At 48.1% G+C, this 27402-nt stretch overlaps 1 protein-coding gene, 1 long non-coding RNA gene and 1 other non-coding gene across 5 annotated transcripts; 1 reads left to right on the top strand and 2 right to left on the bottom strand.

Moving 5' to 3' along the window:
* The first annotated feature begins 673 nt into the window (after positions 1-673).
* On the top strand, positions 674-23732 carry ARPC1A (actin related protein 2/3 complex subunit 1A). 3 transcript variants are annotated; one of them, XM_061153673.1, is made up of 10 exons: positions 674-806; positions 6274-6366; positions 8591-8695; positions 13814-14036; positions 16419-16526; positions 18171-18383; positions 20627-20702; positions 20893-21086; positions 21831-21921; positions 23315-23732. In XM_061153673.1, exons 2-10 carry the CDS (start codon positions 6303-6305, stop codon positions 23351-23353), a joined length of 1113 nt encoding a protein of 370 aa, XP_061009656.1. In that variant the 5' UTR covers positions 674-806; positions 6274-6302; the 3' UTR covers positions 23354-23732. The 3 variants fall into 3 exon arrangements, with proteins under 3 accessions (XP_061009656.1, XP_061009657.1, XP_061009655.1); XM_061153674.1 differs by lacking the exon at positions 674-806 and adding an exon at positions 1705-1750 and having other exon boundaries at positions 23336-23732; XM_061153672.1 differs by lacking the exon at positions 674-806 and adding an exon at positions 1714-1750.
* LOC133064092 (U6 spliceosomal RNA) lies at positions 1935-2041 on the bottom strand. Its single transcript, XR_009694568.1, has one exon. It is a non-coding gene; the product is annotated as a U6 spliceosomal RNA (small nuclear RNA).
* LOC133063823 (uncharacterized) lies at positions 8597-26269 on the bottom strand. Its single transcript, XR_009694506.1, has 4 exons — positions 26041-26269; positions 25324-25430; positions 24948-25121; positions 8597-13306 (listed from the first exon to the last, which is right to left on the bottom strand). It is a non-coding gene; the product is annotated as an uncharacterized LOC133063823 (long non-coding RNA).
* Positions 26270-27402: the final 1133 nt, after the last annotated feature.

The raw sequence follows: 27402 nt of genomic DNA, 5'->3' as shown, positions 1-27402 counted from the left end.
AAAAACACCAATTATTCCAGGGCATTTAGCGCTGCATCAACAGCCCCAGAGAAGACAGTATGTGTGGCTGTGAAGTCGGGAATCTGACAAGTTCTCTGTGGTGAACATCATCTGACAAGTCTCCGGGTCAATCACCCCGGGGCCAGGAGAGCTGGTCCATAATTTCTCTGAGTTCAGGGGCAGCCAGTCTGGTGGAAAGAGGGGTTCAGGTCACTGTCTTCCTGTGTTTGGGGGGCGGCTGAACTCCCTCAACTCCTCGGTCCTGTGGAGCCACCTCGAGAGCACGGAACGATTCTGACCCAAGAAGGGTAGAGAACGTTCCTTGGGGAGACCTCCACAGAGGGAAGGCGGGCTCTGAAGAGGCCTCCTCACAGAGGAAGGAAAAAACGGTAGGGATTTGTCGGTCCGTTTGGCTCAAAAGGTCCCAATTCTCAGGAATTCATTCCGTGGCCAAAGCACTTGTGAAAGCGCCAAGGCTCCACACTTCGGTCCGCAAGTCTCAGGACATTTTGCGAGGAAAGCACTAAGAGGTCCACGCTGCTCAGCCACCAACGTCCAGAGCTCTCCCGACGCCAACTCCTGAAGAGCCGCCCGACCCTTTCCCGCGGCGCGCGCGCCCAACGGCGCGCGTGCGCTAACAGCCCGCGCCGCCGCGCCGCGCAGGCGCCGTGGCCACTTCCGGGATCTGTCAGCCGCTCCCTCTGGGCCTCGGTCCTCCGCCCGCGCCCGCCGGAGCCTGTTCGCGTCGACTGACCAGAGTCCGCGAATTCAACGCTCCGAGCCCGTCCGGACGGCCCCGATCCCAGGTAAGGGGCAGCAGGGGCGAGCTTCGGGCCCTGCTGGCCTCCCCTGGCCCGGCCTCGCTCCCGATCTGAACCTGCGGGGGCAGCAAGGCGGGGGCTTAGGCCGCGGGGCCCGGAGGCGGAGGGGAGGGGCGGGCCGGGGAGGCGATGTTCTCTGAGGGGCCTGCCGAGCCCTGGGGTCCCCACACGCCCAGATCCCTCTCTCAACGATTTTCAAGTTCCGATCCTCCTCCAGTGCCAGAATGAAAGACTGCTTCTCCTGCGCTTCCATTGTGGGCATTTATTACAGGCGCTAAAATTGTAGTGAATGGGATCACCACCCCCACCCCAGATCGCGCGTCGCGAGGCACAGTTCATTCCTTTCTTCAGCGTCTAGAATAGGGTCTCTTGAGCGCAGTAAGCGCCCCTGGAGTGTCTGTTCCTGTCTAGGGCAGCCCTGCATATATCCTTCAGCTATAGGGGGAAGCTTTCCGAACCTGGGAAGAAGCCTCTCCCGAGTTCTTTAAGAATCTCCCCGCTTGAGTGCCGCCTTCCTCTAAGTCATGGTCGACCCCTGCGCTCCTACTCCATGCAACCTTTTTTTTTTAGCGTCTGTATCATTCTAATCCTCCAGTCAGACTGCCCAGCCTCCCTGCCATCCCGGCACCACCACTGCTTGGATGACCCTAGGAAGATTGCTCGTCTGAATCCCCGTTTTCTCATCTACATCACTAAGATCCTTAAGGGGTTTCTGAGCTCCAGTGAGCTTATTTGCATAAATTGCTTAGGATAGTCCCTGTCCCTTAGTATGTGCTCAATTAAGTTTTATTCGTGCTTCTTACATTCTCTGTGTATGTGTCTTCCCTTCCTCTTCTTCCCTTCTCCCCCTAGATTTGTGGACCAGAGAAGTGTCAGATTTATTTATGTTTCTGGCCCCAACCCGGTATTGCTCCACTGCTGGGAATATGGTAGGCTCTTAATACATTGTAGTTTAGAATCTTTGATTATAAAGCCATCTGTTCTCATACTGGGGCTTTGGAACCAGAAGGCAGTGCTAACCTACTTTTATCTATTTCAACTCCTTACCGAAATTACCTAAATTATCCTAGTTCTGCCCTCTTTCTTTAATCAGTTTTTATTTATTTATTTTTCAAAAATATGGAACGCTTCACGAATTTGCGTGTCATCCTTGCGCAGGGGCCATGCTAATCTTCTCTGTATCGTTCCAATTTTAGTATATGTGCTGCCGAAGCGAGCACTTTAATCAGTTTTTAAATCTAACCTTTTAGTATCCAGTAGACCCTGGGTGTTTCAGGTATCTTAAAAAAAAAAAAGGAGAGGGTATCATTCAGGAGGATATTTTTGCCATGTGAGGGAGTAGGTGTAAGTGGCTGCTTCTAACTCAAAGTATTCGGAGACCTTCCAAGGTTAATTCATCTGCTTATCACAGTTAAAGGAGGGGATCATCTTGGAAAAATAAATCTGCTAGGAGGGAGAGGATCAGTAATTCCATCCAGTTAACTAATCCTATGCCGAAACAGGTTCTGCCTAATGAGGTTTAGTCTGCTGGTGAGGCTGGAATTGGAACCTGTCTCTGAACACTGTGGAGGGTGTGGTGACCTTGTCAGAGCACCTAGTATTGCTGGGTTGGGTGATGAGAGCAATTAGAAACTGGATGAATCACAGTCTCGAACACTGACCCTAAGTAGAAAACTGACATCCCCACTGTACAATTACTTTAAAGCTCCAGGGCCAGGAATGTAAGGCCTGTGTAGGTGTTTCCAATTCAGAGGGTACTCCCGGGGTGTATTTCTGGGGCTGGTTCAAAAACCTTGGGTCAGAGGGAGAAAGGGAACTCATTTATTGAGCATCTCTTTTGGGGTAGGCTTTGAACCACATACGTTCATGTGTTCTCTCATTTAATCCTCCTACCACTGGCCTTGCGATGTCAGTTCTATGTCCATTTCACAGATAAAGAAAAATGAATTTTGGAGATAGCGAGTGACCTGCCCGGGGTTTCCTGGCTAGTGTGTGTCAAAGCCAGGATTCAAACCCAGGTCCCCTTGGCTCCACTGCCCATGGCTAACCAAACATCAGGATGACTCAAGTGATAGGTAGAGAAAGGAATTGAGGGATGGAGGGGTCCCCTGGAGTCATGTCGTGCTACAGAGAAGTCATTCTCTCCCCCTCCATGCTGGCCACTAAAAGGTCATCAGTAGAAGTTTGTTAATGTCATCACCTTTTTTGTCTGTCTCTTTTTCTTCTCTCTGTCCTAAGACAAGCTTTCCAGATTTCACTGAAGTAGAAATCACAGTTTAGAAATGATAATTATCACCCTAGGACAGAAGATTTCTTTTTCTTGATGAAAAAAAACACCCAAGCTGTCATTATTCTACTTTCACTGAGTTTCATGAACACATGCTGTGTTCACTGGTGGTGTCTTATGAATTGGACGAACATGAATGTTGTCTTGGTCTACAGACTTAAAATAGCCACATGATTATAGAAGTACAGGTCCTGAATGTAGGTCCAAATATGGAACCTGAATGATATAACAAAATTAGAAGTGCAATTTTAGAAGTTAATTATGCCATTGAGTAAATGTTTACCTCTTTTGAAGGCTTTCCTCCATTGCTTATAACCCTGAGTTTTAGAATGAGAAAGCCTTTTTCTGCACCTTTTCTAAGCACAAGAAATGTGTGCTTTTATTGCATGTAGAGCTTTTACATTAAATTATTAATTTGCAGGTCATTTTTTTTTCAGTTTACAAATGAGCCTACAAAATGTGGCATATAAACTAAATTGCTTTTAGTTAAGGATATATTTGTTGCATATCTTTATATAATGTTATTTTGAGTAACTGAGTAAAACCTTTTGTAATGGGTAAGCATCAGAGAAAAAGAATCAATCACTGAGTATCTGGAAATTTATTTTTCAGAAGAAATTTAGGCAGTCTCACTTGAATTCATTAAAAAAATTTAATTTTCAGTTAGAGACTTCAAATGTGAGTTGCAACTTGCAGAACATGTACAAGTGAAAAAAAATGAATGATCTTGAACTTCCCTGGTGGTCCAGTGGTTAAGAATCTGCCTGCCAATGCAGGAGACATGGGTTTGATCCCTGGTTCAGGGAGATTCCACATGCCATGGAGCAGCTAAGCCCTTGCACAACTACTAAGCCTGCTTGCCACAGCTTCTGAAGCCTGTGCGCCCTAGAGCCTGTGCTCTGCAATGACCCGCGCTCCTCAACTAGAGAAAGCCCTCCTGCAGCAGTGAAGACCCAGCGCAGCCATAAATAAATAAGTAAAAATTTTTTGATTAATGACCTAAATATTGTCATTCTTAGAATAGAATGGAAAACACTGACATTTCTTAGCCAGTTCAAGATATCAGATGTTTTATTTAAGGGTATATTTATCTCTTTTTGACCCTTGGATTCCTTTACAACAATTAGCAGAGGCATTTCCTTTGCTTTCCACTGAGATTGATTTCTGCTTTGTCTGCTGAATTCTTATTGTTCACCTCATAACCTTCTGGTGGCCTTCCCATTCATTTCCTGCTTGCATCAGAATTCCTATCTCACATTTCTGTCTCCACCCTAAGTTGACTTGACTTGTACTTAAGCATAGAAACTTCAGTGCTGTGAGAATGCCTTGTAGAAATGATTTTAAGGGGATGATGGGTGGGTGGGGGTCGGCGCCTGGCTGCTTTGAAAAAATTTCTCCTATTTCAGCTAAAGGTTGCTTCATCAGTCTATCTAGATTTGGATGCCTGTAAAATAGTGAATTTGATACGATTTTTGATTTAATAACATTTCACAAACTCTGCCTTTCATTTAGTTACAATAACAAGTTTAGAGGATAAATAACAAGCCTGCCTAATCTTCACCAGTTGTTAACATGTTGCCACATTCGCTTTTATACATCTACTTTGTTGTCCTGAAGGAATGAAAATAAGTTACAGAGGACTTCATCCTTAAAGACTTCATCTCTACCACCTCAGGGTCAGAATATTCTCCTACCTATGGCCAACCATTATCATAGTTGGGCTTCCCAGGTGGCGCAGTGGTGAAGAATCTGCCTGCCAATGCAGGAGACTCGGATTCCATCCCTGAGTCAGGAAGTTCCCCTGGAAAAGGGAATGGCTACCCTCTCCAGTATTCTTGCTTCAAGAATCCCATGGGCAGAGGAACCTGGCGAGCTACCGTCCATGGTGTCTCAAAGAGTTGGACATGACTGAGCGACTAACACACACATTATCATAGTTAAGAAATGGAAAATAATTCCTTGTTATGAGAAGGAAATGGCAGCCCACTCCAGTGTTCTTGCCTGGAGAATCCCAGGGATGGCGGAGCCTGGTCTATGGGATCGCACAGAGTCGGACATGACTGAAGTGACTTAGCAGCAGCAGCAGTCTAAATTCAAATTTTTCCTATTTTACAAAATATATTTTTTATCGCTATTTTAAAAATGTGGATTTACAGTCAAGTTTCATTTATCAAATTTGGTTTTCATAGCTCTTTTAATCTAGAACAACCACCCCCAGGGACTTCCTTGGTACTCCAATGGTTAAGACTCCGAACTTTCAACAGAAGGAGCAGGAGTTCAGTCCCTGCTTGGGGAACTAAGATCCCACATAAAATACTAAGTGTACAATTCAATGATTTTTTTTAAAAAAGAAAAAATTTTAAAACAGCCATCCCACCCCGACTCCCACCTTTTTTGAATAGTCCAGGTCAGTTGTTTTATAGGGTGGCACACATTTATGGTTTTAACTGTTTCCCCTTTATGTTATTTAACTAAGTCCACTCTCCTTTATTTCCTACAAACTAGAAATTAGGTCTGGATCTTGAGTGGATTTAGCATAAATGTTTGGCATAAATATTTCATAGGTAGGTTCACCATCTCTTTTATTACTAGGCTTCTTCATGGTAGCCCTGTGTCCTGTTTTCATGGCACAGTTATTAACAGTGCCCCTTTTTGCTCTCTTGGAAGTATTAAGTGGTCAAGTATTAAGTGGTCACTGCTTATAAGCGGTGTGCACTTCAAACTGCCTCCCTTCAGGAAGCCCATCAGATTATATTGTTCCACTACTTAACGATGCTAAGATAGATTACTTGGCTAAGGTAGTGACTGACAGATTTTTTTTTTATTGTAAAGGCATTTTTTTTTTTTTGTTTTCAGTTAGTAAATAATCTGAGGGATGGTCTTTTGAGACTGTGAATATCTCATACCCCAACAGTCCTTAACTCATGGTTTTAGAGTCCTTTGATGACCCTTGACAGAATAAATTCCACAATGGTGGTTACAGTGCTAACTGTATTTAATGATTAAGATTTGAAGTTGAGATTGATTCTCTTTTAATGAGGGAATAATGTTTTATTTATCCCCCAAACATTTCAGGATCCCCAGAAAACTTAAATACGGGTTCCCTACTCCTTTAAATGCTTTTTTCTATTTCTTTTTTTTTTTTTCCCCTATTTCTTGTTGCAGCTTTCTATCCTTTGAAAACACTAAGAATAATGTCCCTGCATCAGTTTTTACTGGAGCCAATCACCTGTCATGCCTGGAACAGGGATCGTACCCGTAAGTATGCCATCGACTTTGCTCCTTTATTTCGGTACCATTGATTCTCTTAGATGTTGGCCTCTTTAAGAATCACATATTTCAGTGTCATATGTAAACGGGACATAGATTCAGAGAACTTGGTCAGTCAGCTGGGATTTTGATAAGGATTACTTTGAATCTGTAGCTTCATTATCTCTTTTAAAGCAATTCAGACTTGGTTTACTTTTTTTTTTTTAATGAATTTATTTATTCAGCTGGGCATGTGGGATCTTTAGTTGCCACGTGTGGGATCTAGCTCCTCGATGAGGCATCGAGGCTGGGTGACCAGCCTTGAGATCAGTCTTAGCCACGGGACCACCAGGGGAGCCCCGGTTTGCTCTTATTTTTAGGTAAATCTTTGGCACATAAACAGTATACTTCAGGTTGCTGTTGAGTAAAGTGAAAACCTAGATATGGGCCTCTATATGGATATTTGAACCATGGCAGATTGGTGAATCTAGAGCTTCTGTTTTGTGATCACATCATAAAGCTTCATAGCTTAGTTTCCTATAATTCTGTCTCTACTGTCCCATCTGAATAGGGTTTTGGAGTATTTCCAATTGTGTTTAATAGGAATACAAGTTATAATTTTTCTCATTTAAACTAGTTGATATGCTCAGTATCTTAAGTCAGAATTTTTGTTATGCCACATTCTAATCTGAAACATAGTTTTCAGGTTTAAATTTAGATTTGGATTTTGAAATCCCTACACACATCCTGGAAATTTAAAGAAATAAGTAACTGGTTTCCAGAAAGCACTTAAAGTCTTAGAATTTTAGAGCTAGGTATTTATTCCATAGTTTCATCTTTAAGATACGGCTTTCCTAAGGAGTGAAGAAAAGGGGATATGATAGAAGAGGGAGCTGTTAAATGATTGACCTAGAGTTTGGGTCATAGACTTTAATTTTAAGAAATCAATTTTTATTTTTTAAAAATGGATGAACCAGAAAGGAGAAAAATATTGTATAAGTTCAAAAAATCCATTATATATGTATATTCTTAATATTTTAGATTGGTCAAAGAGATTTCTCTTAAAAACAGATTTTTATTTTGTGATTTATATTGACTTTACTGTAAAGAAAAACTTCAATTTATTTTATCAGTAGAATCAAAGGTATTTTTCCTTAATAAACTAGTGGTTCCTATTTCAGTTCATGATAGCAATAATAAGAACCTACAAGCTATTTGCAGTGTTTCAGAAAGTCTACAGAAATTTATCATTTATCATTCGTAACATTGGATGGGTAAACTAAAACATCAAATATTTTACTGTGGACCAAAATTATATCAGTTCAGTATAGTAGTAATGTTTGTTTGTTATTGGTTCAGTTCAGTTCAGTCGCTCAGTCATGTCTGACTCTGCGACCCCATGAACCACAGCATGCCAGGCCTCCCTGTCCATCACCAACTCCCGGAGTCCACCCAAACCCATGTCCATTGAGTCAGTGATGCCATCCAACCATCTTATCCTCCGTTGTCCCCTTCTCCTCCTGCCCTCAATCTTTCCCAGCATCAGGGTCTTTTCAAATGAGTCAGCTCTTCGCATCAGGTGGCCAAAGTATTGGAGTTTCAGCTTCAACATCAGTCCTTCCAATGAACACCCAGGACTGATCTCCTTTAGGATGGACTGGTTGGATCTCCTTGCAGTTACTGGTTAGAATCCTTAATTGACAGTTGTGTATGTTTTTAATAAAATGAAATTTTTAGTTTCTCTTTAAAACATTTTAAAATATGGGCTCCAAGTAGAGGTAAAAATAATAAAGGAATTCTTCAGGGGCCAATATTGGAAACCATTTTCTAGAACTGCCTTCCCATTCCTTCCTCAGTCTGTTTTTAAAATGCTCACTGTAGGAATTCCCTGGTGGTCTAGTGGTCACGCTCCAATTCAGGAGGTGCAGATTCAGTCCCTGGTTGGGGAACTAAGATCCCACATGCTGCCTGACATGCTACCCAGTGAGGCAAAAAAAATTTTCTTTTAGTAAATAAATAGATAAATAAAATGTCCACTGTAGGAATTCCCTGGTCACCTAGTGGTTAGTACTCCACACTTTCACTACCAAGACCTGGGTTCAATCCCTGGTCAGGGAACTAAGATCCCCATGAGCCATGTGGCACAGCCTGGAAAAAAAAAAAAGCCCACTGTAACAGGTACCTTTTTTGGTGACAAATTCAAATATTAACCTTTGACTTTCTTTTTTTCCAGAGATCGCCCTTAGCCCCAATAATCACGAAGTCCACATCTATAAGAAGAACGGGGGCCAGTGGGTGAAAGCTCATGAACTCAAGGAACACAATGGACACATCACAGGTAAATGGAGAGGTTACCTGGGCTCAGGGCAGCATTTCCCCGCTCAGTACGCTCTTGTAGACAGAGAGCCTAGTGAAGTAAGCCAACCACCCTGCTCAGAGTCATGCGGTGCTTACTGAGCCATCTTTAGAAAATTTGAGAAAATAACTTAATAGTGACCTCGGTTTTGAAGTGTGTCTCTGAGCCCCGCTGGTACACAGAACTCTGCTAGTGTTACTGAAAACACAACCTCTGGGGACTAAGCAGCTTAGATGTAGATGAGACGTGAAAGCGAAAACCAGACAGCACGTCAGCTGGGTGAAACTGCCAGCCAAGCTGTGTTCGCAAGTCCCGAGGGAACGCCATGTCTTCCCAGACTTTCCTGTATGTTGTCTTTGGGGCGAGGAAGACATTCCAAAATATCGAAAAGGACAAAGAGGCGTGTAACAAATACCCATATTCCTGCCACCCAGAATTAGCCACTGTTTATCTTTTTTCCTGTGCCAGAAAATTTGGGAAACTGAAGATTGGATTATAAGAAGTGTTATTCTAGATAATGGTAACGTTCCCTCTCCCTCCCATTCCTGTCCCCCAGAAGGCAGTCTGAAATTTGGTATGACACTGTCCTTGTCTGTTTTTTATAGTTTCACTTGCATGTATATGTGTTACTGTTCAGTCACTCAGTTGTTTCCAACTCTTTGAGACCCCAGGGACTGCAGCATGCCAGACTTCCCTGTCCTTCACTGTCTCCTGGAGGTTGCTCAGACTCATGTGCATTGGGTTGATGAAAGTGAAAGTCACTCAGTGGTGTCTGACTCTTTGCGACCCCATGGAACAGTCCATGGAAGTCTCCAGGCCAGGATACTGGAGCGGGTAGCCATTCCTTCTCCAGGGGATCTTCCCGACCCAGGGATCGAACCCAGGTCTCCCGCACTGCAGGCGGATTCTTTACCAGCTGAGCCACCAGGGAAGAAGTATGTAGGTGGAGGTAGATCCAGTTGATTCCTTTTACCCACTGGTTAGCATTTCATGCCTCCTTTGTTTACTTATTCCTGCACTGAAAAACATTTGTTTCCACTTTTTCTTTGTGACATTGAAGTGCTAAATTGAGCATGCCTAGGAAGATCTCCGTCCAGGAGTGAATGTTTGTCTCTGGGAGACTTGCTGCACCCCAGGGGTATGCAGATCTCAGCCTTGCCAGGCGTAGTCAGCTTGCCTTCACCCCACCCGCCCTGACAGGAGAGCTGGTCTCCCCAGGCTAGATAGAGTTGGACTGGCTGATGAGTGAGTGGCGGTCTCTCTCTGAGTTGCATTTCCCTGGTTCATAGAAAGGTTGAGCTGCTGTTTATTAGCCACCTGGGTTTTCTTTTTCATGACTTCACTGTTCATAACTCCTAAACACTCTTCCATTGAATTTTCGTGTCTTTTTTTCTTGTCAATTTGTAAAGACTGGATCTTAAAGCACTGGTTCTGAGGCACATTCCTAAGGGTGCAGTAACGTTCATCTTTGACAAAGCTCTCAATGAATAGCTGGGGAGAGGTAACATCAGAGCAGTGTTGTTAAGGAAGCGTCAAGTAAAGGAGAGAGGAAAACAGAATTTTTACAAAGGTTTTCAGAACTTAGTGAACTGTTTCTTGATGCCAGGTTTCAAGAGAATGTATTACTGTTCTGGGAAATCCTATCTGACGGCTTTTTTTAAAAAAACATACTCAGTTATTTCTGTGTTCAGGAAGAACTCTTTATTCTTTGACCCTTAACTACTGTAGTTTCTTTTTTATCCTGTTTTCTGGCTGAGTGATTCAGCCTCTTGCTTTCAACAATTTGGCCAAGCACATCAAAACTTACTCTCCATAACATTTCAATTACAAATTTCTCACCTCTGTCTTGGGTCTCTGTTCTCCTTGCAGTAATTTTTGTGCTGAAGTGGGCAGCACAGGGACTGATGGTAAATTTTTTTTTTTTAATTGGGACCCTTGAGTTTTGCCTCTGATTCTGATTAGCATAAAGATATCCTTCCCCCATCAGAGAAAATCAGCATATTTTGACCTGTACCCCTTAGATTGTGTCCCTAGCAAAAACTCATGACTGTCCCTTCTGGCTTTGACCAGTGATTTGTGTGTGATGCCAGTCAGGGGCCAACTGATTGTATTACCAAACCAGCACCAAAGACATAGTTTCTATTTTGGTTGCTGTTTCTTTCCCATGGCCTTATTTCTATGAGGTTTGGCCTATTTCCATTAAGTCCCTTTGCCGGTGGCCTTGCAGCCTAAAAATAAGCACACTCATATTTTAAATTGGAATTTTAGCATTAGGAAATACTGAAAAAATGAGAAAAGGCCAAGATGAAAGAGCAGAGAACTAGCCAAGAAAGTGAAATAGTTATATCCTTTCTCTCCCCTGCTTCTCGTTGGGAATCCTTTGAACTTGGGCCTGTTTTCTGTCCAGATGCTCAAATGACATTTTTCTTTTTTAGATCTGAAAAAAAAACAAAAACTGTTGTTGGAAAAGTCTAAATATAACTCTGTGGCAGGAGACCAAAGATCAAACATACTTCCTCAGAGAGATAGTAACTATGGAAAAAGAAAACGCCTCTCTGAAGTTTTTTAGAAGAAAAATCTGCTCAGTAATACAGAGGAAAAGAATATGTCATGCATCAAAGGATAACAGGGTTCTGGTGTTTTTCTTTGAGTTTATTCTTTTTTATTAAATATTTGATCACCATCTCTTAAAAAAAAAAGATTTTACTGTGGACAGTTTAAGCAGATGGCATATAAAAGAGTAATGCAATGAGCCCCTATGTACCCGTCACTCAGAGTCAACAATTACCAATTGGTAGCCAGTCTTGTTCTCAACTCACTTTCCTTCTTCCTGTACTGTTTTCAAGCACATCCCAGACATTGCCTCATCTCATAATTCAGTTCCTGTCTCTAAAAGATAAGGATTCATCAAACAATAACCAATACAATCGTCAGCTGTTTTAATTGGCATCCTCATAAGGTTGTGATTAACTGATGTATCTGCAGCGTGTAGGTTCCTTCTTTCTTTTCCTTTGCTATTTACTTGTTAAGAACATTGAGACATCAGGTTGTCTGTCCCGCAGTGTTTTCCAGAGCCCGGGTCTCGCAGACCGCAGGCACTCATTGCTTCACGTATTTCTTCGTCCCCTGTTCCCTGTGACTCGCTGGTTGAAGTTAGGAGATGGCAGGTTCATGAAGGAGGCACACAACGTCTGGTCACCTTTCTCTCTGTGATGTTAGCAACTGTTGATGATCTTTTCCCTTTCCACTAATTTAGAAGTGGCTGCACCATGGTAATACTCTCTAGCATTTCTTCTCTGTTAACTGGAATGCATTTATAAAAGAGACACTTAGGTTCACCTACTGTCTGGTTACCCTGAGATACAGTTTGTAAAGGAGAGACAGGATGACGCTTGATTCCTTTCCTTTTCAAGTCTTCTGATGGCAGGAAAACAGAAAAAAAATAAAAAGATGCAGCACTAAATTAGCAAGAGATGAGAACTTGCCTTTTACTGACCATTTGCCTTCTTCACTTTTTAACAAGTATGTGTTTTTGCATTACACTCCTGGGAATTTATCATAGATCATTTTAACCAGAGCAAGAAGGTATGTGCCTTAATGTTCATTTTGATTTTGTCTATTCTATTAATAATAAGTGATTGGAAATCAAACATATAACAAAAGGATGTTTTGAGAAATTATTGAGATGAAATCAGTGTTCTAACATAACGTATAACCACTGGTAATTTACTGAAAGCAGAAGAAAATGTTTGCCATGATATTAGTGTCCTTTGAGGGAGGAACATGTGTAGATGTGAGAATGGAAATAGAGCTTTTTTTACTTTCCAGTATGCCCCGTTGTGATGTGTATCTTGTGATAATATGTGGGTTTGCTGTTGTAGTTAAAAATAAAAATTTAAATCTAATAAAGAGGGCTGCAAAGCTATCCTGTAATGAATGGATTTTAAGTCAAAAATGCACATCACTGAGAATACACTCCCCCATCTTTTTCCTTTTAGTGGTATGAATAATTGAGCTGACTACTCCGGTAGGTGAATGAATATAAACTCCTCACACTCCTAAAGTCACTGTGATTTATGACTAATGGAGACTCTGATTCTTATTTTTTCATATAAATGTTAAGAATGTTGATTGTTTTTAGGGAAATACCTCTAATAAAAATGTATGAGTGGTATTTCTATAACTTTAATGTTAAATTATATTTATAGAAAATATTTCATCAGAAAATATAAAATGACTGAGTCATAGCAGATTTTACCCTTGGTGTATAACAAACTGACCTGGACTTTGGGATCCTTCATAGAGGCTTCCCAGGTGGTACTGGGGTTCCACTAGTGGTAAAGAACTTGCCTGCCAATGCAGGAGATTTAAGAGAGGGAGGTTTGATCCCTGGGTCAGGAAGATCCCCTGGAGGAGGGCATGATAACCCACTCCAGTACTCTTACCTGGAGAATCCCGTGGACAGGGAGCCTGGCAGGCTATAGTCCATGGGGTCGCAGAGTCGGACACAGCTGACTGAGCACACGCAGTCCTGACTCTGTTTAGGTCTCTTCCTAGTTTAGATCCACAGATACTCGAAGACTCTCACAGAACCTGTATCATATAGGAAAGGCATTTTGGTTTGTTTAAATAACAGCTACCTTCAGAAGAATCACAAGTTGTATTTTCCCCTCTCTGTACTGAAGGTCGTTCACCCTGTACGTTGTTTTCTTTGGATGTCATATTGCAGACTTTCAGTTAATAACTGAGGTCTGTTACTGCATGAATAAAGGTACTTTCAGACCAAAAGTTAAAACCAATCTGATAATGATGGAAGAAAACAGATCAGGATTCTCAAGCTATGGGAGTGGGTGGTAAGAATGCCCCTGCTTGGTTTGTAAGCGCCACAGTTAAAAGCTCTGTTCTGCCTGGTCTCCGGAGGATCCTGAGCTTCAGAACTTTGCAGAGGAGCACCCTTGCCTTGGTGATCAGGACCATTGGTGGGGAAGGAAGGGCTGGGGAGGAAGGTCCCAGGCCCACCTCCAGCCCGGCCCACCGGCCAGTGCCCCGTCTGTTGTTGCTGGCCAGGCGGAGCAGATGCCCACCACATCTCACTTGCAGGTATCGACTGGGCTCCCAAGAGTGACCGCATCGTCACTTGCGGGGCTGACCGCAATGCCTACGTCTGGAGTCAGAAGGATGGTGTCTGGAAGCCAACCCTGGTGATCCTGAGAATTAACCGGGCGGCCACTTTCGTCAAGTGGTCCCCGCTAGAGAACAAGTTTGCTGTGGGTAGCGGAGCACGACTCATCTCCGTCTGTTACTTCGAGTCTGAAAATGACTGGTGAGCACCGTTCGAGTATTTTTATTTCTGTCTGTGGAATTGTACGTTTGGACCGCTGTGTCCTCGGTGACTTCTTTAGGCACTGGGTACAGGCTTAACTATAACTTCAGCTCCTCTGCATCCAGAGATGTTTTTTCCTTTGAAATTCTCCATTCTCTCTGAGCACTTTTCCTTCTTCTAAGTCCAGTCTCACGCCTTCTTCACATTAATATTGAGCTGTCGTTTCCATATTCTGGTCTCCCAGCTTGTTTGTTCTTTACGGTGCTACGACTCTTCTCACTCTGCACTGTTCTACGTTGCTGTTTTCGTACCCTGATGTATAAATCATAAACTTGAAAGAGTCCCCATGCCCTAAGGAACAGGTTTTTTTCCCCTATCTCTGTTGACTTTAAAATATCTAGAATTCCTACAGAGAGCAGTATTCTCCTGTCTTTAAAGTTTGCTAAAAAAAAAAGATAAAATAAAGTTCGCTAACGAAATCTGTGTCCTGGTATAACATTTTACTCATCTAAACTATTGAAGTAAAAGTTGACCAAAATCTCAGAAATAAATCAGCCTGTTGTACATTCTTTATACTGTAAACCACTCGTGGCTGAGTCCGTCAAGATACCAGGGTTTATTTTATGGCTAAGTAACTGATTTTAACTGCTCCTTCCTGCTCCTTTGATAAGGAAACCACTCTGCTCTCCCCGGCACGTGTTCAGAAAGGGTGGTAGATACCCTCCAACATGGGACTGTCGCTTAGGGTGAAACTGGCAGTGTTTGTGTTTGTACTAAAAATAGCCGAGCACACAGTATTCTTCATGTGTCCCTGTCTGAAACAAGGAGAGGAAGGGATGATCATATTACATTTTGTAGTTTAGTAAAACCCCAGAAATTTTGATCGTCTGTGAATTTGCAACAAGACTGAATTATGAATTAAAGACTGGCGGCCTTTCTTTCAAGCACCTGTTAAAATAAGGATAACAAAATACCGCCCACAAGAAATAGTTCAGAAGGTTCACTGTAACAGGAACAGCAGCTTTTTTCCTGGGTAAGCCTTCAACCTCAGTGATTTGGCATTTTTATTCATTGAAAAATAGTTTCAGTGCAGGTAAACTGGGCTCAACTGTAGGACACAGTACTGTCCCTTGAACAAGACGCGTGTTCAGTGGAATGTCTCAGCTATGGCATAGTATTTCATTGGTGGGATGCAAGTACTCTAAAAAAACCTCTAAAGTCTTTTAATGTAAAATAACTGGCACAAAACATGTCAGAATGTTGTCTGTTTTCCAGAAAGGCCCCTGTGAAAAAGATTCTCTAGAAAAGTGACCTAGCATTCAGCTCAAGAGTGAGTCTCCCAGCTCTTGAGTAACAGAACGGGATTGGTTTTTAAGCAGCAGTTTAAGGACAGAAATTGAATTAGGCCAGAATAATGACTGATCTTAGATATAAATAAACTATTTTGGGGTTGTTGGATTTTTTTTTTTTTTCTTTTAATCTTTTTTGGCATGTGGATTCTTAGTTCCCTGACCAGAGGTTGAACACATGCCCCCTGCATTGGAAAGGAGGAGTCTCGATCACTGGAATACCAGGGAAGTCCATAAATGTTTTGAGTGGAGCTAGAGAATTGGGCTTCCCAGGTGGCTCAGTGGTAAAGAATTCACCTGCAACGCAGGAATCTCAGGAGACCCAGGTTCAATCCCTGGATCGGGAGAAGGCCCTGGAGAAGGGCATGGCAACCCACTCTCATGTATTCTTGCCAGGAGAATCCCATGGACAGAGGAGCCTGGTGGGCTACAGTCCATGGGGTCGCAAGAGTCAGACACGACTGAAACAACTTAGAACGCATGCACAGAGAATTAGCCAGAGGCTCATGTTCAGCAAGAGGTTCTACTCATTTCTTGACTTTTCTGTGAAAAAATAAAATTGCAGCTTCACAGAGACTTAGAAAGGGAATTAAACTATTTTACAACCCAAACCTAACTCAAAACGAAGGAACAAATCACTGAGTTATTTGTAATAAAAATTTAAGTGATGTCAAACCTCCATTTTTATTCCTAAAGTTAGAGTCACAGGTAATCTGAAAGTCCATGGTGGGGGGCGGTGGTACCAGAATTAATCTACAAATACACTCACTGACGAGGATCCCCTGGTAGCTGGGAAAGTTCAGCACTGGCTGTTCCGGTGAAAATGTCAAAGCCTGAAAGACAGGAGAGCAGAAGGGCTGCTGAGGGTCCCCCTTTCTCTATTCCTTTATAAACGCACCTCCTCTCCAGCAGGAGACCCGGCGGCCCTGTGAGAACCCTGTGTAGCTGGTTTCACCTGGCACACATCTGTGGGTCATTTGGGGACAGTTGCTTGATGCGTGGGTAAGCTGAAATGGGTCTTCTCCTTTTGTAGGTGGGTGAGCAAGCACATTAAAAAGCCCATCCGCTCCACAGTCCTCAGCTTGGATTGGCATCCCAACAACGTCTTGCTGGCCGCGGGATCCTGCGACTTCAAATGCAGGTGGGAACAGGCGAGAGTCGGCATCAGTCTTCAGCTCCTTGTTCTCCATCCTTCAGCATGTGTTTGTGTCTGGTTCCTTTCCTTTGTAAGGGACTCTGTCAGGCCCCACGAGGGACTCAGGAGATGAAAGGAGCTTGTGATCTAGAAAAGGAGGGCCAGCAAGTGCGGAAATCAGGAAGCAGAAAGAAGAGGGCGAGGAGGGACAGGTGGAGGGGCTGCAGGGGCCAAACCAGGAAGTGTCCTCTGGCGGAGCATCCCCGGGCCGGGGGTGGGGGGTGCAGGTGCAGGGTCCCCCGCCCCCACAGGCCGTTTCTCATCTCACAACCCTGGTAGCGGACTCGGCACGTTCCAGAGTGAGGCTGAGATTAACAAAACAGAGCTGAACAGGGCGCTACTGGGTTCCTTCTCAGTTGAGGCTCTATTTGTCATGAGCATGGGGCTGGAAGGAACAGGACCACTTTACTGAGAGCTTTAACGAGCATACGATGTAATTGCTTTTTAAAGCTGTGCTTTATCAAGAAGGCTTTTTTCCCCGCTTTAGCCAAAAGAAAAGCAAATAAATGTTGCTTCATTATTTGCTGAGTTGGGTTGGGAGATGGGGTGCAGCTTTCTTTACTAAGCTGTGTGGAGATGGGGTTAGGAAATGGGGTGCAGCTTTCTTTAGTAAGCTGCGTGGAGACGTTCCAGAAAACCCGTCTAGTGATTTATATCCAAGAATACCCAAGTTCTTTTGGTTTGTTTTTTTAAGGATGTGTGTAAGAATTCGGCTGTGGGATGGGAGGACGGTAGCATCAGGTGCTTCTGGGAAAATACTGACCTTTCTGCTTGAGAAGCAGTGCAGCAGTCTTTAGGGTTCAGAAGTTTTCAAAGCGAAGCCATACAAACAAATAGCACTGGAGGGTGGAAGGGACAAGAAGGACCGACTGTTCTCCAGTCGACTCCCAGCTGTTCTCCAGCCCTTCTGCTTCCCACGCCTGGGTCAGAACACCTCACAGACAGAATTAAGTCTTGGAATTAGAGAAGGAGACCGATGACCTGAGGCTGTAAAGGACCCGCCTTTATCCCAGACGAGACCTGCCGTCAAGGCTGGACGAAGACGCTGGGGAGAGCCTGCCCCCTCAGCCTCCCGGGCCGCCCTTGGCTTTCTCTTGGGATGTCCCTTTCTTTCTTCACATAAGTTAGTACCGGTGGTTTCCTGCAGGGTGGCAAATCGTTTCCTCTCTCCTGTCTGTGTGGGCTTCCTGGACCGTGGTTGTTGTGAATGGTGGCGGGTAGCCTCATTTAGCAGAGTCCGCCATGGGCCGGGGAGGGGCCGGCGGTGGGCGGGCAGGACAGCATGGTCCTCCCCCAGACGCCCTCCAGGAGGGAAGGGCTTCTGTGTCCATCACCTGCGGATGCTGCGCCCCAAGAGTGGTGCCTCCCAGGACGTAGGCCACGCTTGAACTGACGCGGAGGCAGCCCGCCGAACCGTCCCCGCCTCGAGAGGTGCATGTGGGGACTTGCCCGTTGTCAGGTTTTGGTTTTGCTGAGTCGGTGCCTTTGCATCTTGGGACAACTGTCGGCAGCCGCCCGTGGCCTGTCTCTAGTGGTACATACGGATGTTTTCATTCCCTTTTTCCTTCTCTCCCTGCCCTTAAACCACAGAGTGTTTTCTGCCTACATTAAAGAAGTGGATGAGAAGCCAGCCAGCACGCCCTGGGGCAGCAAGATGCCTTTTGGTCAGCTGATGTCTGAGTTCGGTGGCAGCGGCACCGGCGGCTGGGTGCACGGGGTCAGCTTCTCGGCCAGTGGCAGCCGCCTGGCCTGGGTCAGCCACGACAGCACCGTGTCCGTTGCCGACGCCTCAAAAAGCGTGCAGTGAGTGTTAGCCTTTGTCTGGGCTTACAGAGGAGCGGCGTGGGGTCTCTCTGCAGCTGGCCTGAGGCTGCCCGTCCCTGGTGGAAGTGCAGGACACGAGCATAAAAGTCCCATCCAGGCTGCGCGGCAGCCTTTAAAGTTACCTTCACGCACTTAGATGGTCCATCTGGGGCGATTTTGAAGATTCAGGTCTCCCTTCCAGAAACACTTCTTAATGGAAATGCCCATCATGAATCCTCCAAAGGAGCCTCCTGGTCCCAGAATATCCCTCAGGTGGCAGTTAATCCATCCCTGAGAATCCCTCACAGCATGTGAGTGTCGTCCCACAGCCTTAGACGAAGTGGGGGAAGTGTTCTTCCTCTCTGTGGTGGGTGAGCAGAGCTCCATTCACCTGGGGCCTCGGTGACGCCCGACCCCTGGGAGCCAGCCAACCTGAGGTGCGCCCTGGAGGGGCCTGGATTGCAGGGACTCGGGGTGAGGAGGCCCCGGCTCAGCCCCGAGGAGGGTGGAGGGCATCCTTCAGACCTCAGAGCTCACGTCTGCTGATCGTGTCTGGAGGGGGAGGGGGGATGACTGCAGTTCTTTCCGCTTATGAATCTTGGTTCTTTCCTGGTGCATCCTTTCCATTGGCAGCTAGAGGGAAAGGATGGCACCACCCGTAAGGGTTTCCTGACCTGGCACCCTGTTCCGGGAACCAGTCACATCTGACTCCCCCCGCCGCATGGCGGCAGCGAAGTGACGTTTCAAAGAGAATGTATTTTTACTAAACACGCCCCCATCCTAAGTTACATTGTCCTCGAGAAGATTTTTCTGCACATATATAGACGCATACATCTTTTCATTTTCAACTCCAGTGGGATTATGCTGTGCATTCTGTACAGTAATTTGCTCCTTGTCCTTCAGTCACGTCTTGATGTCATGGCTGCTTGCTTTCTGTAGAGTTTATTGTAACGCATCATGAGTTCTGAGCAAATGCTCATGACAAGCCCCTGTCTACCATCCTACTGACTTATTATTTGGCTTTTCCGGTGCTGCAAGTCAGGTTACATCCTCCACCCTTCTCCATCTCAGACATAAGTATCCTCACTTAGTAAGAGCCACATGAGCTGCAGGAAGGCCTCGGATGAGGTGTTAGGACCCCAATCCTATACCAGCCCTGCTGGCGGAGGAGGCAGTCGGAGGTCGCAGGGGTGACTTTCCCATGGCGCCGTGGGGTCCTTCCCAGTTCAGGAGACGCAGGTTTGATCCCTGGGTCGGGAAGAGCCCCTGGAGAAGGAAATGGAAACCCACTCCAGTGTTCTTGCCTGGAAAATCCCATGGACAGAGAGCCTGGCGGGCTATAGTCCATGGGGTCACAAAGAGTCAGACAACAACTGAGCACAACCAGGATGCATTTCTGATGCATAAAATCCTACATAAGCACTCAGCACATTTGCTGCTGTATCTGTATCATCTCTTGGCCAGATGGCCACGAAGCAGACATGCGCACACGGCCCATTCACGTGTGAGGTCCTGGCTGGCCAGCACTGTGTTTTGTTCGTCAGCGGCCATAATTGCAGCCCCGGCGCCCAACGGGCACAGACTAGACTTCGAGAATGTCTGTGGTCCCGCCCACTAGGAGCCCCTATGGGCACAGACGAGGGCCGGGTCAGAGAGCGGCCTTCGGCCGTGAGTGACCGTGACAGTCAGCTCTAGGAGGCCAGAGAGAGGGGACGCCCTGCAGGCTGCAGTGGTGCAGGACAGCTGCTTGTGGGGCTGAGGAGGCTCGGGCCGGGTTTCAGAAATCAGGGGGGACTTCAGGTGGGCAGGAGGAGGGCATGTGGGTAACGGGGCAGGGGGCCAAGGCTAGGGCGCCAGAGAACCAGGAGGGCTGGGCACAGCCAGAGGGGCAGAGGCCCCTGCTGCTCCAGGTCACCTTGGGGCTGGCCTGTGCTGGAGATTGCTGGAGGTCACAGGGCTTCTCTCTTTAAAAAAAAAAAAAAAAATTATTATTTGGCCACACAGGGGCTCAGCTGCGGCATGTGGGATCTAGTTCCCTGCAGGGGATCTCATCCGGGCTCCCCTGCATTGGGACGCGGTCTTAGCCACTGGACCACCAGGGAAGTCCCCTCAGGGCTCCTCTTAGGAAGTGTCTGTCCTTCATGCTGTGACGCCCCTTGAGAACGTGTCCTCTGTCACCTCCTGTGTCTGAAGAGGCTGCACGGCCCCTTCCAGCGCGCGTTAACAGGTGTTCTGGTGTTCAGGGTCTCAACTCTGAAGACGGAGTTCCTGCCCCTCCTGAGTGTGTCGTTCGTCTCAGAGAACAGCGTCGTGGCTGCTGTAAGTATTTCTCTTATTTTCCCTCATGTGCCCTGCGTTTCATTCTCGGGACCAGGAGTGTGCCTGGGTACAGGGAACAGCAGCCTCGTAGAAGCAACGGCTCCAGAGGCCTCCGTGGTGGGACCATTCCGCTGGGGGAGCTGGTGGGCACCCCCCGCCCCCACCCGGCCTGAGTGCTCCCCTGTTTCAGGGCCACGATTGCTGCCCCATGCTCTTTAACTACGACGACCGCGGTTGCTTGACCTTTGTCTCCAAGCTGGACATCCCTAAACAGAGCATCCAGCGCAACATGTCGGCCATGGAGCGCTTCCGCAACATGGACAAGCGGGCCACGACCGAGGACCGCAACACGGCGCTGGAGACGCTACACCAGAACAGCATCACGTAGGTGCCGCGCGCCCGGCCCGCCAGGGGGCGCCGCTTCTCTGTTTCCTGACGGGTCTGTGAGGGTCAGAGAGCCAGCTCCACCCGCACCCGTAGTCAGTCTGCGCAGGCGTTCCCCACGCGGAGCACGGGACCTGCCCTCAGGCTGCCTCTTCTGAGCCTCCCTTTCTCAGAAACGTGCCTGAGAACAAAAGGAGGCTGCCCTGACGTCGTGTTCCTCTATAGGGAGCACCCGGCGGGAAGGTCAGGCGTACCCTGTTTGAAAAGTAACTGTAGTTGTTTCAATCCTGGATTTCAAGTAATGTGTACGAGTAAGATCATTCAGTTAGATTTCTCAGCAGCATCACGGTGGACCTGAGGAACCAGGTGGATTTCAGTCATGCTCTACGAGGCCTCTAGTTTGTTCAGAAAGCCTGTCCCGACTGTGGTCATGCCCGCCTCCTGCTCCCCCGGGGCGCACTCTGGTCCGGATCACCCACCCTGCTTCTCTTTGCATCCCTGAGGTTAATACCCATCCTTAACTTTAACCTTTTGGCAGTCGCTTTCTTTTCTGGATACCTGGTAATAAAATTCATTTGAGCATTTTCTGAGTCGGGTTGCCACAGACTAATATCCACAGACACCTGAAAGGAAACTGGTAGACACTTTGCTCCCTGCAAACGCCGATACGCGTCTAGGAAGGCTGGGGTTTGGGGCTTGTCCACCGCGTCCCTCACAGTCTCTCCTGCTTGTGTTTCTTTTCAGCCAAGTGTCTATTTATGAGGTGGACAAGCAAGATTGTCGCAAATTTTGCACTACCGGCATCGATGGAGCCATGACCATTTGGGATTTCAAGGTATTGTCTGTAGCTCTCAGAACACATCTCATTGGTGCTTAAATGCTTCTTGTGAGAAGACCGTTCCCGTGTCTTTAACCCAACCGTCACCTGCAGCACACGGCAGGAGTGTGGTGCACTGGGCTGCCCCTGGGGGCTATTAGCAGGAGAAAGCCGCTCTGTCTCACCGAGGCGTCGGACGCTCTCCCGGGTGTCTGTGGAGACCCCGACGGGGAGCCGAGCGCTGCTTTCGTGGCGGCCCGGGGTTGGGCCCAGTCTGGTCAAACTCGGTAGCTATGTTTTTTTGATCCGCACCGATTCCTCTGACCAGCACTCGCTGCCGGCCTTCAGGTACCGGGCCTGGGGGCTGGCCCTGAGGGTGTGGCCATGAAGGCCCTCGAAGGGCTGTCTGGTGGAGAGAGAGGAGGACGGCGTGGGGGAGCAGCTCGGTGGGGGAGAAATCAGCGCCTGTGTTCCCGCGGGGGAGTGCAGGGTGGGGGAGGCTGCACAGACTGAGCGGCCTCTTCAGGCGGGGTGGGTTTCAGGTAGTGAGTGGTCTGGGCTACAGGGGGCACCGTGGGCCAGGCAGAGGCCCCTGGAGGAGCCTGGCGTGTCTGCGGGCAGCGGGGCGACTCTGGAACCCACTGGGAGAGGCGCCTGCTATGATGTGTGGGCGGCCTGGGCTCCGAGTCTAGTGAACAAGTGACGAGGACGTACCTCCAGATGGTGGGGAGTGGCCAGGAGGTTTTGGACCAGCCGGGCTTAGGGGGCCGGATGGAAGGGCGTTGTGAGTGAGGGACAAACCCCGGAGGCTTCTGCAGCCTCCAGCTTCCGGGTCTGGGCGGGTGGCGGGGGAGGTGAGGAACCGGGGAGGAGAGGCGGACCGAACCGCCGAAGTGAAACGTGTACAGAACTCTGCCGCTGCCTGTAGGGCTTCCAGGACGATTGATGTTTCTGCCCCTGCAAGTCTCTCCCGCTTGTTACCTTGGCCCGCTTTGGGGCCTCCGCACCTGTGTAATTAGCTCCATCTGGGCGGGTAGCGCCGTCCTCCTTTGATCCCTGCGGCCAACCTTCCTCTCCTGTGCGCACGTCCTCCTCTGTGGTCCGTCCCCCGGTGAGCCCACGCTCGGCGTTGCGTGCCCGACTGGCTGCGTGGGGGTTACAGAAGTGGGAGTGCCTACCATCTCCATCTGGGCACTGGAGTGCGGGGCCAGCGACACAGATGAGAAGAACATACGTGCCCTCCCCCCAGGGTGTGCCCGGAGCCTGTGGGCCGGGAGCGCACGGCATGGGAGGACCAGCAGGGGGCGCCCTGCCCTGGCGAGTCCGGGGCTCCGAGGCAGGTGGGGTAGTGGGTGAAACGCCAGGCTGGCCAGTCCCCAGTGATGATCCGTGTTCTCCCCGCCGCTCCCAGACCTTAGAGTCTTCCATCCAGGGTCTTCGGATAATGTGAAGCTGAGCGAGCCTCCAGACCCAGCATGAGGACGGACCGGCTGCGCCGGGGCAGCTCCGCCATTCGCACGGGGAGGGGAGCCCGCCGCCAGCAAACACTGAAGACGCACATGGCGCAAACCTCCTTGTGTGTTTCGTTTGAACATAATTGGTGAAAGTGTTGGTTTTTTTAAAGCAGCAGTGATTTGGGTTTTGTTTGGGGGGTTGTTTTGTTTTGTTTTGCAATTTCATTCCATTCTTGACCAAAGCTTCTCTTTAAGTAGTTTATTATGGAACGTTGTCAACACTAACTTAAAGGAAGGGGTGGGGAGGTATGTAAATTGTCTGCTGAAAAAAATTAAATAAAAACACTGAATATGTTTTGGGTTTTGTTTTCCTTATACTGTTTGCATTTTTAGTACGGAAATGTGGGTGAATTCTTTGTCAGACTAGTGAGTTTGGGGGGTAGAATCTTAGACTTACTTTCCTAAATCGAGCCATCTGGTACACCTGTCAACCAAAAGAACCATTTCTCGAGTGCAGTCTTTAGCCCGGCAGGACTTGGGCAGAGGAGGCACCCTGTTCCCATTGTTTATAGATGACAGACAGACAGACAGACCTCCCTCTGCCAAGCAGCCTCTTCCCCGTGGGTGTGGTGGGGGGCAAGGTGTGCAGTGGGAGAGAAAAAGCACAAGTTGTCATTTTGGTTTAGAGATTATTGTACCCAAACTCAGTTATCTTCATCATAAGGAGAGGCCAAGTTTGACATTTCAAGGCTGAGACTCCTGAGAGCTGCAACAAAGAAAAAGTGACTGGCGGGGAAAATGAATACAGCGCAGCCTTGAGTGTGGCCTGGCTGCGTGCCCAGAAGTGGAGCAGTGATTCCCACACGACTCTAGTACTGTTAAGACAACACGGGTAACTGCGTTCTCAAAGGACATCGTGATGTTCTGAAAAGAGCATGTTTTGCCCTGCTGCTGACCCACAGGAAGCACCGCTTCCTTCCGGGAGAGAATCCCGGCCCCTGGGCACCTGCCTCTGACCGTCTGCTGTAGCGTCCACTCTGCTGCAGCCTCTCAGAGCTGGAAGAGGAACCTGGTTCTCCCCTGGAGCCTCCAGAAACCTCCAGCACCCGTTCAGCCACTGAGGCGGGCTGTGGACCTCTGACCTCCAGCACTGAAAGAGAAGGCACCTGCATGATCTCAAGGACCAGCCTCCCCATCTGTGGTGAGTGGTTCCAGCAGCAACAGAAAAGGAGTTCATGAGGTCCATTCAGAAAAGGGGAAGAGGGAATTCCCTGGGATTCCAGTGGTTAAGACTCTGCGCTTTCATTGCCAAGGGCACGGGTTCGGTCCCTGGTCGGGGAGCTAAGATCCCAGCAAGCCAGGTGGCGCAGCATAAAAAGAAAGGGACGAAATAGGATCAAGAGCAGTTTTTCAAACTGAGGGTCAGAGTTGTAAAATCTCGGCTGGCACTTCAACAGGAGAAAGCACTCTGCAGCACGTGGAGTCAGTTCTGTTTCAGACACACAGGGGGGTGGGAAAGAGGCCACAATGTGTCCCATGGGGCTCATGACCACAAAACAGCTCGAAAGCCACTAAGGTAGAGTCACTCACCTGAGTAGGGGTTGATGAGGACCCAACACGGTTGCTTCTTGCTCGGTCCAACACGGCAAGAAGGTGTGCCTCCCACCAAGGTCCCCATGCCAACACCAAGGGGAATAGTCGACAGGCATGCACTCCTCACAGCGGGCTTGGAACTGGGACTGCCACCTCATAGAGCTGAAAAAACTCAAGTCCAGAGAGCGAGTAACAGCTGGTATCTCCAGAGCCCCAGGGGGGAGCCGCCAAGCACGCTCCCTGCTGGGCCAGGGCAGGGAGGGGAGCTGCCTGGCCACCCAGCCCCATTCTGTCACCACATTTGGGAGATGGGTGCTGTCACTGAAACCAGGGGGGGATCTCCCCCCAACCCCTGCCCCACCCCTGGCCATACCTGTGGGGTCTTCTGGTAGACCAAGTTTCCTCATTGAGCCATGTTGATTGATAGGGACAGAATAAAGGGACACAGGAGGTGATTAAATAGTTAATCCCATGAGGCGACTGTAAGTAGAAAAAGAATATGGGGCAGTAAGTAGGAAAAAAAAAAATACAGCTAGCTGCTGTAAGCTAACGAGCAGGTTTGCTTAACCACAGAACCAGGCAGGCTTGCTTGGCAACAAAACCATGCGACGGATGCAGGAGACATGCCCCCAAAACAATGAGACAATGGTGGCACGAGCCCCACATCCTGCCCAGTGAGCTCAGAAAGGTAAGGATCCCCCGGACGTGCTCTCCACACACATGAAAAACAGTCATTGGTGGCCATGTCGGGACAAGCAACTCCCCAGCCCAGCCTGGAGAGGGAGCTGATGATGGAAGCATGACTTCCACTCAAGAAACAGGTGTTCTCCCCTTCCCCATTTTTCCTTTGAATATAAACCTGTAGCCCACCAAGTTCTCGGGCTGCAGCAGCCCCTTGCCCGCCTGCTTGTAAGCCTCACAAGCCCCCTAATAAATCACTTATCATCTATCACTTTGCGGAATTCTTTCTGCGCTGAGACATAAAGGACTGGTATCAGAGCTCTTCAGAGCCCCTCAGGTGACACCACATGGTTTCCGCATGGCTTGGGCCGTGAGCAGGCCCAGGTTGAGGCGCACTCGGCGTGTGTACCTGGCCTCCATGCGGTGTGCCTCGGCTGTCGCAGGCTTTGGCCGCCTCACATATACGTGCAGCCCTGGAAGAAGGCTTAGGGTCGCCCCGCTTTCCTCCTCCTCACAGGGTACTGGGTGGCATCCTTTGATCTCAGGGAGAGACCCAGGGTCCCCATCCGGGGGTGGGCGCAGGCTGAGACCGAAGGAGACACGGGGGTGGGTGCTGCTGGAAAGACTTGCCCCCTGGCCTCCCGCTGCCCGGGCCGGTCCACCACCACCTAAGTCCAGAAGCCCAAAGCGAGGCTGCCCCCTTGTGACCAGGAGGCAGTAAGGCCAGTACAGCGAGGAGGAAGGAGCAGAGAGGCAGGGAGGAAGGAGTTTGGTGAGCCCAAGACCCTGCACCAGCCCCAGGCCCACGGCCCTCCCCAAGTGGGCCAGCCCTGAGGAGTCGGCAGGGGTGCGTGGCTGTCTTCTTGGGGACCCTGCGATGGCAGGAAAGAAGGGAGTGTATAGCATTTTCATCCCAGGGAACCGGGGGAGGCAGATTCCAGGAAGACACAGATCTCTGAGTTCTTGGAACTCCAGGTTCTCCCCACCCAAGGACTTGTTCCATTGAAGGCTTAGAGAACTGTCCCCCAATGGAGCCCCCCCGCCCCCGCCGCTTCCCAGCTTGAGGTGTGTTTCCCATCTCTCGGGTCTTCCCGAGACCCGAGACAAGGACTGCAAGGCCTATGAGGTAGGCGGACGGGCAGTGCTTGTTAGGACTCAGCCTCACTTTACAGATGCGGAAACCCAGACACTGCAAGAAGAGTGGCCTGACGTTACACTCCAGGTTAAGTGGCTGAGTCAGAGCTGGGTTCAAGTTTCTGACCCCATGAGTTCCTTCATTGATTGATTCATTCTGCAAATGCCTACCGAGTGCCTCCTGAGCGAATAACACAAACACGCTTTCTGCTCGAACTCAGCGTCAACTCATCAAATCAGCTCAGTTTCACAACGAGAGGAAGGGAGGTCTCAGGTGTGCGTATTTGTTAGAATGCTGCTAGGGATGAGTAACAGAAACAACTCAGAAGTGGATTTCCTGGCTCACATATCTGAAACCCCTGGAGGCAGGTTGAACTCAGGCTGCCGTCAGAGGTGGACCAGGGAGGGCTGTGGTCATTTCCTGGGACTTTCTGCATCTCGATCCCCACCACCCTCGCTCCCCCACTCCCGGTGTCGTCAGGCTTCCCAAATTCTAGAAGGTACTGCTTTCCCCTCTGTCTTCATCCAAAGTCCTGGGCTTTGCTTTGACCAACTCTTAGGTCACAAATCCAGGACTGGGGGATTGGGTGAGAGCATTGCCGGGGGAGGAGGCCGCCGTCAGAGGTGGGGCTCAGTC

The sequence above is a fragment of the Dama dama genome, chromosome 10, assembly GCF_033118175.1.
Source record: "Dama dama isolate Ldn47 chromosome 10, ASM3311817v1, whole genome shotgun sequence".
Lineage (NCBI taxonomy): Eukaryota > Metazoa > Chordata > Mammalia > Artiodactyla > Cervidae > Dama > Dama dama.
The sequence above is the reverse complement of the archived record's forward strand: the minus strand, read 5'-3'. Positions and strand labels throughout refer to the sequence as shown.